Source organism: Phallusia mammillata, chromosome 1 (assembly GCF_965637545.1).
Source record: "Phallusia mammillata chromosome 1, kaPhaMamm4.hap1.1, whole genome shotgun sequence".
Lineage (NCBI taxonomy): Eukaryota > Metazoa > Chordata > Ascidiacea > Phlebobranchia > Ascidiidae > Phallusia > Phallusia mammillata.
This window is the reverse complement of record NC_137252.1, coordinates 28448654-28466100: the sequence shown is the minus strand read 5'-3', so window position 1 is coordinate 28466100 and position 17447 is coordinate 28448654. Positions and strand designations below refer to the sequence as shown.

Sequence of the window (17447 nt, the reverse complement as noted above, 5' to 3'; positions counted from 1 at the left end):
ATTGATGTTTGACGTTTAAAGTCTTGTGGAAAAGTGTATTTTTGGAATTGTTTATCTAAGTCCGTATGTTGTATGACAAGGGGTGCACTAACGTCTTAATTTCGAAAATTTGTTCTTGTTTTGATAGTCGACGTCTTGCAAAGAATGATTATTGTCATCATTTTAATAAGAAATGTCACAATTTATGAATAAGAATCACAAGAAAAGTCACTGTTAAGAGATTTACACAGAAAATAGATGAATGTGGAAAACTGTTTTTTTTTAACTTGTAAACAAGCAGAGATCTTAAATATAACATTTAAAAATGGTGCTGGCCAAAATACAAATATTTGCACCAATTCGTTATTTTTTGACATTTTTTTTTGATTTTTTGGGAAATTATAATTCCCCCACGATCGGCATTTTTTTAGCTTTAAGTCAATGCCAACCCTGTGTATAGCACCAACAGAAACGAAATATTGTTTTTACACTTTTTTTAACTTTTGAAGCAGATTAATTTCTCTTCCAAACGAAAATATAATAGTTTCTGCCCAATCCTAAATCCTCACCTTTCTCAGGAGGAGATGGATCTCGGGATCAGTATTGAGTGGAGCAAGGAAGATGTCTCCCATCACCCGGGAGGAGTTCAACAAGAGATGCGGGAAGAAGAGGAACTCCGAAGATCCATGAGTCGCCTCTCCTCTCGTCATCAGCCCTCGCATCCCGCAAACAACCGGATGTCCCGGCTTCCTCTTCTTCCCTGGTTGGAGCCAGGAGCTAGTCACGTGCCAAACGGAGTGGAAGAGGTTTTCGATATTCTGCCGCTATATGGCACCCTTGAGCCCGGTGAGACTCAACGCGTCACGGTGACGTATTACGGACACGCTGACGTCAGCTGCAATACAAGGTACGTCACTGATGTTGGAAACGCGACTCACAAAAATGCGATAAATATGCCAATTTCCCCAATCTGTTCATTTGATGAGTAATGAGATTGGCGTAAATTTTGTGAATACGTGTTGACCTTATATGTGCAGAGCGGTGTGCGAAGTACAGGGTGGACCCAAATACGAAGTGAAACTACAAGGAGAAGCTTCACTCATTGAATACAAGTTTAATACAGCTGAGGTGGATTTCGGAAAACAGGCAAGTTTAGATTCCTGATCCCAAACGTTGTGAACAATAAAATTGAAACGCAGTACAGTTCAACTTTTGATTGACGCTAATGACAAAAATTAAGCAGGGACCTAAAATTTTAATGATTAGGTCTGAAGTTTTATCTTAATTCAGCAGTGAATTGGTGGTTGGTTTTTCGTCACTGCTGTAATACTGTGAAACATGCAACAATCATAACAAATCGCAAAACTAAATACACCGCTGTTGTCCATTAAACTATTTGTATTTTACCGTGCTATCTTGAGTCTTGAAACGTTCCTTTTTGTGATGAGTGGGTTTACAGGACTGTTGTTTTTTCCACACATGTAACAACAATTTAACATTTCTGACTTTAAACTTTAACCACGAAATACTGGTCCATAAACGGATCAATTTAACGTTGAATAAAAAAGCATAGTGCAAATTCACTCTTATAAGGACCAGTATATGTAAAACCTTTTACTATTGCCTGACATATTCATCAAAGAAGTTGTTGTTTTCTGTAGATGTTCGACCAAGCAGGAGTTAGTCATCTTAAACTGGAAAACTGTGGTCGGGTCGGATTCGATTTTGTCGGTCTCGGCGGTCTAGGCGGAAGTGACGTCATGCCTGGACTTCCAATCCTGTCGCCATCTTCCGGTCACGTGCCAGCGTTCAGTGACGTCACACTGCAAGTTCGCTATTTGCCGGGCGTGCCAGAGAAATTCCACAAGTCCTTCGAGGTACGTTTTGTAACTTTGTGAGAATTTGAATTTATAATGAACGCAGATATAACTTCGATATCGATATTATAATACTGGTCGATAATTTGTCCGAACTTCAAATGTTTTTTTTTCTTATTTTTCATGCTAAGTGCATTTCAGTAATTGGGATAGCCTGTAAGCCAAATAGGTGTTTCCGTTTAGGTTTGATTTTTTAAGGGGCGTTGTTCGCAGTTGCGCCATGCAACAGAGTTATGGCTCAAATTGTGACATTGTGAAAGGGGCGGTGTAAGAACTGAATGGCGTTGTAGCAGATTTGTTAATTATTATGTTGTTGTGTACCGTAAGACGACAATGCGAGTATTTTAATAGGGCACTCTATAGAGCAGAACGGTGCTCAAAATGTTTGCACAAAACTGTTGCCAATGCTGGAACCACTTAGAAAAAAGTATAAGCTTACTTATATTGTTCCCTTTTTCGATTGGAATCAAAAACTACTACTTAGTAAAACATTATCATAGAAAATACACAAAATAGGTAATACATAAACACATTTAAAGTCAACTAAAGACCAGGTCAACTTAACTCTAACTTTAACTTAACAGAGTAAGTGCAAAGCCATGCAAATTGTCACTCGTATCATGGACAAAACCAGCCATACGTCGAACTCAGTCATTCAGAAATAAAAGAGAACCAATGAAATTTAGTTACGGACAAACTTTATACAATGCCCTTATGTATGGAAAATAAAGATAAGTTTGAAGTGAAATCAACCCCACAGTTGCAGTTTTCCGGTGATTGGTGTTCTCTACATCGATATAATCCAAAACCCAGTGTATAAAACCCAAGGCCAAACAGAATCAATCGTTATTCAAAACATTTTCACACAGTATATATTTCACCAAATGTTTTTGGCATTGAAGATATTTCTGTAATGAACAATACTATGACTCCGAATAACTTTTTGTCACCATATTCTCAGGTCCAAGTTGCACACTTTGAGCCTGCTATCATCAGCGTTCGCGGTGAAGGGATTTTTCCTCGTCTGTCGCTCGACTTGCCTCGTTTCACTCAAGATGACGAGCGTTACGCTTCGTTGGTGAAGGAGGCGCGTGAAAACTTGGATCGTGAAACTGTGAAACGGGAGCGGGTTTCAAGTAGAGTTTCTACTCCCCAGAGGAGAACAGATTATGATCAGAATAACCAGTTCGGGACTGCTGAGGTGTGTTACTGTCTAAGCATATGAAAAGCGAGACTTTCAATGCAGTTAGGAGATAAAAATATCTTCTTTTCTCCACTATTAATCTAGTTTTATACAGACAACGTTTAAAATGCACTTTGTCGTTTTTTTGCATATTTTTTACCCAACGAATGTAAATTGAAACTTGTCATATTATCGTGTGAAATTTTTTTAATAGTTTTAAAAAAATGACACTCAGTTTAAAGAAGAAATTTAAAACTCGTTACGATGAAGTACAAACATGAATAGTTGCCATCGTACTGTTTCATCTTGTAAAAGATTAACAATTTACTTTAACATTTTTGACCTTCTTTGGTTGTGTTTAGGACATGACTTCGGAGCTCGACGTACAGATGGAAGTGGAGAGATTACTGCTGCGGGATTTCGCCACCGAAAATCAACATTTCTTCAACTCGTCGATGAAAGTTCCAGAACCTTCCGCCAACGGCGACAGAACAAAGAAAAAGAAGAAATTTCCCAGGTCAATACAATCTCCTACTTTATGCATCAAAATTGCATTTTTATTTCATATATTATTTACAGAGTACGTTTAACGGATTACGTGCTTGACTTTGGTTACGTCATCCTGGGCAACGTGAGGTCACACATCGTCAGGGCAACCAACACGTCACACATGCCCGTTTCGTTTGCTGCGGACAAAACCGGACTTTTCCATTCAGGTAAAAATAATATTTCCTCCTTTGTGTGATATCAACTAGTTTGTATCGCTGCAGATTTTTTACAATACGTCGCGAAGCCAGCTGTCAAAAAATTAAATACATATTTACTAGCTGATTGTTGTAAACAAGAAATGCAACAGTTCAAATAGACAACTTTTTAAATGTTCGGTGAAGACCGTTTGGCCCTTATTGTTTGCACAATGCTTTTGGAAGTAATTTTAATTTTGTCCCACATAGGCTGACAACTAACCATCAAAAGTGTTTTGTGCATGTCAATTGTTACAAAATCATTTTAAAGTTACAAACGTGTTGAATGTTGAGGTAAAAATGTCACAGGTTTCAATGTTGAACTTGACCGTGTGAAGCAACTTCCGGGTTCACCCGATCACGAAACGGTCGACTTCAAGGTGACCTTTGACCCGAGAGGTGGAAACATCGGAGTAGGGCCGGTAGAAGCGGTTGTGCCAGTCAATGTAAGTTTGTAATGTTGGTTGTTGTTTCTATTTGAAGAAGTTTTTTTTTCTTGCAAGCTTTAAGTTTAGTCTGTTTCTTGACTGAAATTTCCCTCCACAAACGCAGGCAAACTTTGTAAACTACTTTTTTGTGTTACTGTGCTGTCATTTTCTTCAACTGCTGGTGACCTTTCGAAGAAGTTCTTTTTTTGCCCTGAATGTAGTTTGTCAGTCAACATTCATGCAGTTAACTTTAGAGTTGTTAGCAGGCCCAAAGTTGCGGTACTACATAGTACTAAAACCCGGCCCTAACCAGCCTTTTTTGTAATTATGCCCGAAAATGGGTAAAATTATGAAGTGAGTTTGGAGACAGGTTCGAATGAAGCGTGTTTTTTTTAATAATTAAGCCCAAAGCAAAAACCCTGGCAAGCTCTGCTTAACTTACGTTTAATGCTTACAAAATTGGAAAATTTATGTTTTAAAATTTTATCCTAGATCCTCAATGGACCACAAATCTGTATTCGACTTCGAGCTCATGTCGCTGTACCAGAACTGAGCGTAAGCACAGACATGGTGGACTTCGAAGCTGTCCAGTGTGGTCAGTGTAAAGTGGTCACTGTCCAACTTTACAACACGGAACAGGTCAGATGCGAATGGACGTCTGTGAGTGGAAACAGCAAACGGGCCCAAGTATGTTATATTTGATGTGTTGTTATCGCTGATAATTTTTAAGGTCTAGGAATGATTTTGTCGTGAAAAGTTATATTTCGAACTAAAAAAATCTTGAACAAAATATTTTAAATTAATATGACAAAAATCTTAACTAAAATATTTTAAACTAATATAATAAAAATCATAAACAAAATATTTCGAACTAATATAATAAAAATTACAACAAAAATATTCCAAACTAACATAATAAAAATACATTTTTAGATATATAATATTTTGAACTAATATAATGAAATTGTGTTTCTCTCTTGAATTTTTTGGTTGAAAAGTTTTCACACAAATTTTTATGACGTCATTATTACGTCATACAGTCGGATCGTCACGTTCCGATGCATCTCCGTCGCAAGTTACGCAAGGAGAACAAACCGAAACCGAACCACTTCGAGATGATGCCTCCTCATGGATTCCTGGCTCCTGGACAGAGGATGAACGTTCAACTGAAATTTATGCCAACTGAAGAGGTACGTGATACTTAGCTAGAACAAGTGGTACTTTTCTAAATACGGATCTGTTCATACGTTTAATGATGAAAATAACGGTCCAAATAGACATAAAACGCGACATGCTTTGTTTTCCAAACGTTTCGGCAAGTGCTCATGCCATCATCAGTGATATGAAGGCCACATCAGTTACACCCGTTCATGTGACTCAAGTGTATATATACGGGCGTAACTGATGTGGCCTTCATATCGCTGTTAATGGCATGAAAAATTTGCCGAAACGTTTGAACAATAAAGCATGGTCACTTTTGTTTCGATGTTATGTAAAGGTTTCACACGAAATAGCGAAGACTTTTTGGGTAACTAAAGCTATGTATACAATATGTCATGAGTGTCTATGACTGTTGAAACTAAATTCCATTATATTTAGGTAAAATAGCTGTAGAAATCATGTACAATAAACCTCTGTTAACCCGGGCCATTTGGGCCAAAAAAATGTCTGGAAAAGGTAAAGATCCGAATTAACCGATGTCGATTGGTTAAAATCTTACCACATTGCAAATCATTTGTACTTCGATTTTTGTCCGATTTATGCGAAGATCCGGATTAACCGGGGTTTACTCTATTTGTTTTGTGTTGAGGTTTATAAAATATATACGTGTTCAACTTGCTACATTAGATCAGAACTACCAGAAATTTCTTTGCGTCGAGTTTATTTCTTCTAAACACAAACGATTAACACCCTAACCTGAACTCTTTCTGAATTTTACAAAAAAAAATTTTCAGCGCTTATATTCACAACGGATGGGGATCCACGTCAGCCAGGGGACTTCTCGCGTGTCAATCGCCGTCAAGGGTGAGGGCTTGGAACCCCGGCTCGATTTTGAACCCAACCTGGTCGAGTTCGGTCCCATCTTACCCCACGGAACCGGAGACGAGGTTGAGGTCACCGTCAGAAACCCAACCCCCTTCGCCGTTGAATTTTACTCCCTCAACTTTGACAAACATTTTCTGACCGAGGAAAAGGTGGGTGTGTTGTAGGCGTGGCAGTGGTGCCGGCCATAGTCTTTAGGCAAAAAATCCGGAATTTTAAAATACCGTCACTAACGTTTTAATGGCATGTTGCTATCTCTCCTGCAACATTTGTTTGTAATCCCAGCGTATATTAAGTTGCGTTGTACAGTTTTGCGATGGCCATAAATAATAAAAAATAATCGTCTATTTATCGTTTACAGCTTTTTGTTACCATATTTATTTGTATTTATAATAAAAAAGCTTGACCACTTCACCAAATGGTACAATAGAAAGCTTTACCATATTTGTTACAATAGAAAGCTTTCTGCTTAGTCCATTGGGAAATGTTAACAAGACAAAACAGTACCAATAAAGTTTAAAAAGGGGGTTGATGTCTTTAACGCAGGGCCTTATTGGGACCTTAGTCCAAGGATAAAGGTTTTCCCTTTTTTACAAAAAATGGGAATTAGGACAGAACCGTGCCCTAAAGTTTTTGCCCCTATGTTTTCATTTATGGAATCGTTGCCGAAATGCACAAGACCTTTTTCTGTAAATAAGCTATTTCTGCCAGGCACCGTACCAAGTTTAAAGAGCTCTTCTGGCAAATGTATTTTTATTCCAACGTTTCGACGTCCTATACAGGTCGTCTTCATCAGGGTAAATAACACTAAATGCGACTAGTACAGTGCACGATAAACAAAGGAAAAAAGAATAAAACGCAAGCACGTCACAACGCAACGAAAACACCGCGCGATAACGAATGATTGGGCCTCTAATCTTTGAGCAGGTGCCTGTTGCACGCTGAAACCCTTTTTCTTGTTTAGATTCTGCGTCTGATGAAGGGATACGATGAGCATGGCAACCTCCTTCTTCCTCCGAGACTCGCAGGAGAAGATCTTCCTCCTGAACTCCTCAACTTCTTCCAGGAGTATGAGGAGAAGGTGGAAGCCGCAAGGAACAAAGCTGAAACTGATCTCACTAAAACTGAAGGTTTGTATACAGGGCGTAAATGTAAATTAAATAATGTCTACGTTTTATTTAAGGTTGTCTGCAGTTTGGGAAGCTTAAATCTGTTTAATGTATTTAACTATTTTTGTACACATTCTGTTGCTGAAACATCTTTATGGTCTGTTTTAAAAGATATGTCCAGAAAAAATCGGGTTTAAACATGAAGAATCGAACTAAAACAACCTAAAAGCACATATCAAAGCTAAAACACTTTTCTACATTTTTACATGAAGAAATTTGTTTTGGAAACCTTGTATTTACGGTGCGACCGCATTTTTAACGAAATACGACCTTTCCTTTATATGAATACAATGTATAAATTAGACAATTTGCTTTTTATTGAATGTTGTTCTGCAGCTTTGGAAGCTTGAATGGGTTTGATGTCGTTATCCGTTTTTGTACATATGCAACAGAACTAAAATAACTTTTTAGCTGTTTTGAAACAAATCACGAAAGTAGCTGATTTAAAACATAAAGTACCATAGTAAAACAAAAAAAAACATGAAAAAGTTAAAACTATCTTCTACAGTTTGTTTTAAAAGTTGGACTTTTCTGTTTTGGAAGCCTTGTACATGGGTGCTACGACTGTATTTTTACGAATTACGACACCGTTGAATAAATCTATTTTTACTTCATGCAGTTTATACTGTTTTTTTTGTACAGGTGACGAAACCACTGAAACTGGCGAAGGTTTGGAAATGGAAGCTGAACAATCGGTTATCGATCTTGCGGAGGAAGGTGCACCATCCGAGCAAGTTATTAAGGTTTTTTTTTGTTCTAATTTCTGTTCTAAGATTAACACTAAAATGTTAACTTAAACCATTTTTAGCAAACTAAATTTGTAGGGGAGAATTAGATTTGAATATCGACTAAAAGGGTGCACAGGACAAAAAAGGTTGGGAACCACTGTTTTAAGCTTTTCTGTTAAATTAAAGGAAGGAACCGAATCTCCGGTTTCGAGCAAGAAGAGAGAGACTGAAGATGAGGAAGAGCAAGAGAGGAGCCAGGATGAGCAAGGTGAACTTTTTCAATAATCATTCTTAGACCTCTTTTTTGTGGGCTACAAAAAAAGCACAATACCAAACGCAAAAGGAGACAGTTGCTGGTTTGTCGCGGAAAAGATGCATAGTATTGAAAAACACAATACAGAAGCATTGCTTTATTTTAGGACCGTAAATATTGGCATGATAGTTCCAAAAGTATTGTTTGAATAGAGGGGACACACTTTCTGGCCGATAAATAAAGATTTGCCCTTTCAAACCCTGATTGTTATATACATGCAAATCAATTGTAACTTATTTCATTCAGCAGATTCACGCTATGTGTATCGAAAAACAGCCAGCAATATGAAAGTCTAACGCACTAACACTATTTTTTGGCAAATATTTTGAACTCTTTTTTATTCCAAACTTGTTTGTAGGAAGCGAAATTGCGGTTGGTGACCTTGAAATCACCCCCGTATCAGCAGCTATCGCGCGCCACCTAGGGATCGATCTTACGGCTGAAGGACGAGCAGCGAGAAACAGACGAGGGATCGCAATTATTGTTCATGGACCACCCATGTCAGGTATGTAAATATTCTTTAAAAAGTCCTCGATTTCTTTCTGTTCTGGTTAAGCATAGACTACTATTTACACAGAGAATTGGTATTCAATAAAACTGAGAATAAAAAATCGTTTTTAAGAATCAGTTACTAAATATAATTGGAAAATGTATTTCGCTTTATGGCGACTTTAGTGTCCTATTTAAACAGCTTTTTAAGCTTTTTTTCTCGTTTACGCCCTGCAGATTTCCAAAACAGAAATTCAGCCAAGCTTCTTTATTATAATTTTGCTTATTTCAATTTATTCCAAATTATGTCAAATTGGACTCCTGGGTGTACATTTTCCGGTTAAGAATCTCTAATACAATATATCACTTGCAGGCAAAACCAACACTTCAGTTCAACTGGCGAAAACATATGGTGCAGCACGACTAACCATCGATGGTGTGGTATTGGACGCTATATCGAATGGAAACACACAGGTTTGTATCGTTAACAACCAACGTTTACACCAGGATGACCCCCCAATCCCCTTTAAATTGTAAAGGCAATTGTTAATCAGAGGCGAAGTCAAGTTTTTGAATTAGCAGTTCACACAGGCAATGTTCACTACATTTTACAACAGCAGTGTTTAGTTACAAGAAGTAGGATTTAAACTGACAACAATGTAAGGATTTCAATTATGAATTATCTACGAGGCTACACTGATAATTTTTGATAAAAAAACTTAAAAAGCAGAGGACACACTTAGCATTAGTCGAGTTAGCTACAGATGAGGTATTGTATAGTTTATCTTTACTGAGCATAAGGTTTTGCTATCAGGCCGGTAAAACAGCGAAAGATTTTATTGAGACGATGAGATCATTACCGACAGCCACGTCATCAAGACAGATCAGCACCAGGGAATCGCTACAGCGAGTATCTCACAAACAATCAAAGGTGCAACAGCTTAAAAGTTTTCGCAGTTAATTTGCGTGAGCCTGCTTCCACGAACTGTTGATGACTGATCCAAGTTTGAAAACATATTTCGTATTTGCTACTATTATGTTTCATGTATACAGTGTGTACAATATTTTAGAATTGTTTTGTGACAGGGAGGACTTCGTGCACGAGAACTTTGTGCTCTAACCGCTCGCGGACTCCGTGAAGAGGAAGCGGATGCAGCCGGAGCCACAGGAGGAGCTCCAGGACCTGGAGGACTCAGTGTGGAAGCCGTCACTGCTCATACAGGAACTGGAGCATCCATAGCTGGTAAGTTAAAACCGGTATTAGTTTCAAAACTCTACACACAGATGAGTTGTTTACTGTCATTTCCACTCTAATATAGGATGTTCGTGCACCACTTTATTGGTGCCATGCTTATAATCAGTCTCGTGTCATTCTTATAATCTCCAATTGATTTGCCTATCTCACGACCAGTGCGTTTTTTGTCGAAACTAAGGTTTAAGTATCGAAAATACATTAAGGCTTTAATAGCAGTTTTTTTAAATAACATCGCTTGAGTTACGAGTTTTTTATTCATCTTTTCTTCGCTATGTTTCTTTTCTTTTTTTAACATTTAAAATTCTCTTTTTCCTGAAATTTAACAAATCTATTTGTAACAAACCTGTTTTTACAAAAGGTACCGAAAGTAAGATGGGTGGAGCGTCGGTTATTTCAACAAAGAAAGCGAGCGTCATCAGCAAACAAGCTCACAGTACGATGGGAAGCAAAACTGGGGCACCAGCAACCATTTCGGAACACACTGGATCACAGGTACCTTTCTCAGCGTGATTTGTCCTGTTGCTGATGTGTGGGTTACCCAGTAATAACCAAGTTTTTAGAACTCAGAGAGTCAATCTAAAATCTAATGGTGTAATCACTGTTTTATGGTATTGTTAAAAGGCGCGATCTTCCTTCAGAAAAACAGACAGGGCCTACTACCCTTCTTGTTGTTGCATTTTTTTTTGGTTTTACAATGAACGATTCGGTGGCCTGGTTTAGTTTTTTGACATTAAACATTGTGCGGTTATAGTATAATTCAAAAAGGTTGTTTTAATTGTAGGATGCTGTCATTATTTTTCTTATATTTGCACGAAAAATACAACTCATTCTTTCAGTATTAAAATTGCTAAAGTTGCAATAGTGCTAACGTTACTAACTAACGTTGTAATAGTGTAGCTGTTGCTACGCTTCTTCCAGCGAAATAAACTCAACCTATTTTAACTTACTTAACATGAGAATTGGTTTTAGGTGCCTAGCAGCCCTCCGCCACTTGCGGCGCCAATTGCTCGTCGTCTCAGTGTTTCAGCATCTGTAGCTGGAGAAGAGGGTTTGGTCAGTTGTGTTCTGCCGGAGGAGTTGCTTGTCGAAATACTGGCTGAAAGACTACAGGTAAAAAATGCACCAAGACTTAAATGTTAAGTCCATGGTTAAATTTATTGTTAAAATGTTGAACATTGCAGTAAGCAACGTTTAAATTTGACCCAAGGGTAAGTCCAGTGTCAGTGTTTTGAGTTACTATGAAAACTAAACTCATACTTTGCTGTATAAATAACATTGTAGTTCACTTCAATGCTTGAAAATAATAACACAAAGGCTAAACTGTAATTCTAAATTCAAGTTATTAAAACTAGGGCATACTTACGGTAAAAATAACATTGTATACTTTTTCAATCCTTAAAAGTGATCATAAAATTATACTAAGCTACAATTCCAAACTCAAGTTATGAAACCTAATGTCATACTACAGAATAAATAGCATTTTATTCCGTTTCAACGCTCAATAATAAAATACTAAAATGTGGTATAAAACAATGCCATACCTGTTTATAGTTATGTGGTTTAAAATGACACTATCACTATTGTTTTGTTTGACAGTTGAATGATTGCCATCAAGGTGTGGTGTTCGATGGTTTAGAAACATTGTTTAGTGCAAATCTGCAATCCACCACCGTCGCTCTGCTGAAAGCCATCAACAACAGGAAACACATTTACTTCGTCACACAGAAGATGGACTACAATATATTCAGGGATCGACAAAAGCAAAAGGAAGAAGAAACAGGTCAGTGCTGTTGCGTAACTTTTAATTTCGAAAAGGTGTTATTTTTTCCTTCAAAGTTAAAATGTGTTCAAGACTGAGTTATAGTTCTGGACGGGTTCGAGGTTAAGTTTATATAAACAGGTTTGATATGTGCCTGACTTTACACTCTCCATCATTTTCATGTATTCCATATACTTTTGGGACTAATTCGGGCTTGGTTTTTAAAGAATTTGGGTTCAAGCCGATTTCGGGCCCGCATACAACCCTGGTTTCTGGCAAAAAACCCCGAGTAACTACAAAACGCGTTGTAGCGCCAGCTTTGTGAATAACGCGTAATTAAATCCTAGATCCGTGGTTTACGGCTTTAATTTATTTAAACTTGATGATCAACAGAGATATTTGGCAATTTGTTTGCATGTGTGCAGTGATACAATGCACAGATAAAGCACAGTACATAAATCTTAATGAACTAAAGTCTATACAAAACCTCCAAATGGTACACAAGTAAAAAAGGGAATCTATCAGTTTCTCTTTTTGAACATAGCAACATTCTATCTAATTTATACAGCCAAGACAGAACAGGAGAAAGAGGATCACAAACAATCCCTGATGGAAGACATGGATGAGGATGAATATGACGCATTATCTGATAGTGAGAAGGAAGCGATCGAGCAGAAAAGACTCGAAATACGGAAACAAAAACTCAGAAAGTAAGTATGGGTGGCTTTGTTGCGATAAAACTTTAAACTACAAAAATAATTACAAAAATAACTTTAACTTTGTTGGTGTTTTTTATTCCTGTCCAAGTATAACTTTGTGACATTTTTTTGCCAAATGTTCTTATTTCTTAGGTTATGTAAGTTTTGGTTAAGTTACAAGTTTGGGCTGTAGTGATATTGTTAAAGCTCAACTTGTCCAATCACCGAATCAAGAGTTTAAAGCGGTTTGATGACTAACAAAAGTATCCGGTTTGTCAATTTACAATGCTTTAACCAGTCATCAATAGCGTAAAAATTAGAAGAAGAGAACTAGCATCTACTGTGTCGACATATTTATACAATACCATTCAATGAGATTAGTGACTGGTCTATTTTCGAGTTTTTACTTTTCTTGTGTGAGCAGGGAAGCTGAAGAACGAATGGAACGCGAACGACTCGAGCGTGAGAGAATCGCTTTATTGGAACAAAGTAAAGCGGAGGACGAAAGACCTGGGAAGAAAAACAAGAAAGGAAAAAGAGAAGAAACCGGAAAAAGAAGCATTTCCGGTAAAAATATGTGTTTAACCAGCAAATAATTTAAAAATGACTAAATAATTTGAAACGTTTTGTTTTACTTTAAAAAGTCACAAACAACTCAAGAAACGATACATGAAGCATTTAAACATAAAATACCGATATTTTTGAAGTTTTGTGATGAATTTCAAAAGAGATAACATGTAACGGTATGTCTTTTGCGTAATTCCAAGTTAACCACGTATAAGCTTCTTTCTTTTTAATTCACAAAAAAAACACAATCAGCTTTGCCCCGTGCTGTCGAAAAGTAAGTAACATCGGACTTGCATCACAATAAGCAGCAACATGCGGACTTATTTTGAGCCTAAAGAGTTTGGAGTTGTAAGTCGGGCCGAACTTGGGGTTTGTATTTTGGACCCGCTTGCAACTCTTCCGTTGCCTGCCGATGAAAAAAGGAAACACACAAACAAACAAATCATTCATGTAAGTTTCCTATGTTGGCAGGAAAACACGGTGATGCAGGAGCTCCTCCGATCCCTCCCAGCTCTAAGGATAAAGGTGGAATGCTGAAGACAGTTGTGTCGCAAGCGATGGTCGGTCATGCCTCGTCACATGACCTCGTGGAGAAGGGAAGGCCAGAATCACGAGCAACCGACCGACCTGATTCTATTACTGATGAGGGAAAGAAGTAGGACTTCCTATATTGATAGTATATTTAATTGTCGGGGTAAACTCAGCGAAGATTTATTGCTATCCAATGGTTACTAAGCTGGCATTTTTACACGCTGGACACTAAATGCGAATTCCAATCGGGATGTTTTATGGTTTCATCTCCAAAAAAATGTCACATTTACACATGGGGTAGTTGGTTGCCGGAGGTTGGCCGTCCCAAAGTTTAGGCTTGGATGAGCCAGCGGTTTATCCACAGGCCACTTAAACGTGTAATTTTGCAAATTGCTATACTTTCTGAAGGAATTTTGACGCTATGTTAGTTGGTGCATAAGTGACTTAAAGCATTTGGAACTATTAGTTAATTTCACTCGTTTTCTATTTATTTTGTAACATTTTGTGTCAAGCGCCATAAAAAAACTCATAGCAACCAAACCCTAACAAATTACAACAACGTTATGTCAGTATCATTTTGTCAAGGGTGCCATTTAAATAAGGGACTATAGACACACAGTGCTGCAATATTTATCGTTAAAATACTAAACTTTATCCTGAAAATCACAGAGGCAAGAAACACAAGGCGAGACCGGTTTCAGAAGAAGATCTTCATCACGCCGACGAAGAAGTGAAGGACGAACGCACAGAAGCCGAAAAGCAACTGCAGCAGCGATTCAAGACTTTTGATCACTCTCTGCCTCTTATTTCACATGTCTTGGACTTTTGGGACAGAACCCAATTGATTGTCAACCGTCCACCGACCCCTGATAATGCTACGTCACACCTCGACGAGGACGGTAAGGCTTTGTGGCGTCATTATCGTGACGTCGGGTTTGTTACGTAATATCTTTAGGGTATGGAGACTCTTTGTATGTCTCGAGATTATTGGGAGTGGATATATTTTCCAAGTCAAAGGCTTAATACAGTGGTTATTAACCTGATTTGGCGTTTTTACTCTTTTTAACTTAAATTTCTTTCGTAACTTGTTGTCTAAAATGACTTTTTACCCTTTTTGTGGCATATTTGTGAAATAGTTATTTGAAAACATTCTTAACCATAAATATAACATACACAAATGAGTATTCCCAACATTAATTTCGACACCGTGCCCCTGCTTTAAAGCTTTATTCCCCAAATAGGTACACGTATCCAAGCTTAATAAGATGGATTAAAAGGTCACTAATGTTCGATACTGTAAATTTAAACAAACGTAGTAATAAAAACCACTTTCAAGTCAGTTGTTGCGCATAACTCCTGATTTTTGTGCTGTAAATGTCTCATGTGTCCGTAAAAAGTACCCTTAACTTAGCACCGCTTTACGCTTACAGCCACTGGAGGCGCTAACACTGCGACCTCCCGTGAAAAGGCGCCACCCTCTGGCAAGAAGGGAAGTAAAAAGGAACGCGAAAAGGAGAGATTGGAACGAGAGAAATTAGAAAAAGAAAAAGCGGAGAAGGAAAAAGCCGAAAAGGAGAGAATTGAACGCGAAAAAGCTGATCAGGAAAAACTACGAGATGTAAGAAATATTTGCACCTAGTTATTGGGTCATATCTGGGCATACATAATTGAACATGTATTTTGAATTGGCATTTTCATTCTGGAAACTAGGTGGGGCGTTAAAACGTAATCTGATGTATTATATGTGTCTATACTTCCCTTATTTGTACAATATACCCTGAGATGCCAAGTGTCGCCCAGATTGAAAAACTCTGTTTAAAAACATTTAGACTATGTAGGTCTATGTGAATAAAGTCACATTGTCCCTAAATAATTACTAAAAGTGTGTTTTCCACTTGGAAGGGTGAAGCCGGCGAAGACCCAACTTCACCGAAAAGTCCTGAAAACGAGAATTGTGTTCCTCACATTCAGTTGGATGCGAACAATCCCCAACATCCATGTTGTGAGGAGATTATGACCGATAATCACCTTCCCAGTGTTGAAGAGGTCAGTATCTAATTTTTACCCCTAATTTTTTTTATCTGGGTTTAACGTAGTTGCTTGTTGCTTCATTTTTTCTTTTAAATACCTGATTTGGCAACATTGCTTGTTTCCTCTAATACATCAACACGTGAGTAATTACCCGCCCAAAAGGTAGTTTAGAGTTTTTCAGTGGGTATAACACTTTAGCTCTGTGACGTCATTATTTGTGACGTCAGAGTTGGTAATTTTGTTTTTTTGTAAAGGGGTTATTATAATTGATCGTTTTTAAAAAAATGTTAAGGAACATGGCTCTTAAGGGCCAAAATTGTACATACCAGAAGAAAAGCGAATACATGTGTGTAACACTTTTTTGGTCTTATAATGAACATCTTTTTTTTCGAAATGCATGTATGTTTTTAACGATACTTTATGTGTGATAATAAACTTACACAAAATGTTTAATTCTAATTTAAAACATGATGTCTAACCAACTACTATTGTATTTAGGTTATGGACGGCCTGGGGCTTGGACCCAAAGGTCCCCCAATACCCCCACCAGCCATCTTTTCAGTCGTCCCATTCCCCGTCAAGCGTAAAGCACCCACTGGTGATCCATCCCGTCATTACGACTTTGTTGCATCAAGCCCTGATGATCCCAACATCGGCGTTGAGGAACAGAAAGATACGGAAACTTCACAAGTCGATGACCCAAGTCCATCCGAGATAACAAGGTAACATTAGTTCACAGCAGTCTATGTAATATAATTTAAACACTATCCTTATAAAGACTCGATTTTGCAAAAAATGTTTTCGTATTTTATTGAGCTTGTTTGTTAAACTTGACACATTTATTGTTCTTGTTTTTTTTCATGTATTTTTTGTGAGAAATACGTGTTGTCAAGTTAGCTTATCTTTAGAAGTCTTTGTTTAATCAACTTTCATTTACGTCTTTTCGTTTCAAACTCTTTATTCGAAATTTTAAACACTGTAGGTAAAATTTTTGTTAAAACCAAATGTTAATGACATATATATATATTTTAATTTCTTTTTTATAAAATAGCAATCAACTCATAAATTAAATTTGTGCAGTAAAATATGCATCAGTGACATTTATATTTTCTGATGCTTTAGTTGTTCTTCACGGACTAATTTTACTTTTATGCACAGAGCTGATTCCAAAAAAGACGACCCACCTCCTCCAGCAAGCAGAAGAGGTAAGAAAGATCGGGCGGATAGCACGAGAGCAACAACAGCCAGGAAATCATCACCCCGACGTAGTAGAAGGGGGTCAACTGATGGCGGCAAAGCATCACCCCCTCCTATCACCCCTGGTTCTGAAGCTGACCAGAGCAGCATTGGAGAAGCTGGAACCGAGTTTAAAACTCTCAAACTCAGCCATTTCAGGTTTGCAGTTGTGACATTTTCACTATTTAGTGGAGACTAATCCGGTTAATCGCATAACTTATTTGCTGAAGTGTTTTGTGCAATTAACCGCATTATGCGATTAAGCGAACGATTTTAAATCACGGTTTTTAAAGATGATTTAGCAATTAAACGGATTACAGGACTAACTGGTATTCAATTACGTTATTTTGTCTGTATTCGCATGAACATTTTTTGTCACTACACTAGTCTTCTGTTCAGTAGAACCCGTTGTGCTAAC

The 17447-nt window shown here is 37.6% G+C and overlaps 1 protein-coding gene across 1 annotated transcript in view; it reads left to right on the top strand.

Annotated features, from left to right (window-relative positions):
- The window catches only part of LOC145224067 (hydrocephalus-inducing protein homolog), a 60539-nt gene that overhangs the window by 15451 nt on the left and 27641 nt on the right, over window positions 1-17447 (top strand). Inside the window, exons 24-50 of the mRNA XM_080090501.1 lie at window positions 558-886; window positions 1017-1125; window positions 1641-1856; window positions 2818-3057; window positions 3402-3556; window positions 3619-3755; window positions 4092-4228; window positions 4703-4897; window positions 5251-5400; window positions 6166-6405; window positions 7218-7383; window positions 8065-8165; window positions 8337-8418; window positions 8822-8968; window positions 9326-9426; window positions 10039-10195; window positions 10566-10699; window positions 11177-11317; window positions 11804-11987; window positions 12535-12676; window positions 13089-13231; window positions 13703-13886; window positions 14432-14661; window positions 15193-15380; window positions 15665-15808; window positions 16292-16515; window positions 16952-17188. Coding sequence (XP_079946627.1) covers window positions 558-886; window positions 1017-1125; window positions 1641-1856; window positions 2818-3057; window positions 3402-3556; window positions 3619-3755; window positions 4092-4228; window positions 4703-4897; window positions 5251-5400; window positions 6166-6405; window positions 7218-7383; window positions 8065-8165; window positions 8337-8418; window positions 8822-8968; window positions 9326-9426; window positions 10039-10195; window positions 10566-10699; window positions 11177-11317; window positions 11804-11987; window positions 12535-12676; window positions 13089-13231; window positions 13703-13886; window positions 14432-14661; window positions 15193-15380; window positions 15665-15808; window positions 16292-16515; window positions 16952-17188 — 4613 coding nt within the window. The remainder of the gene's footprint in view (window positions 1-557; window positions 887-1016; window positions 1126-1640; window positions 1857-2817; window positions 3058-3401; window positions 3557-3618; window positions 3756-4091; window positions 4229-4702; window positions 4898-5250; window positions 5401-6165; window positions 6406-7217; window positions 7384-8064; window positions 8166-8336; window positions 8419-8821; window positions 8969-9325; window positions 9427-10038; window positions 10196-10565; window positions 10700-11176; window positions 11318-11803; window positions 11988-12534; window positions 12677-13088; window positions 13232-13702; window positions 13887-14431; window positions 14662-15192; window positions 15381-15664; window positions 15809-16291; window positions 16516-16951; window positions 17189-17447) is intronic.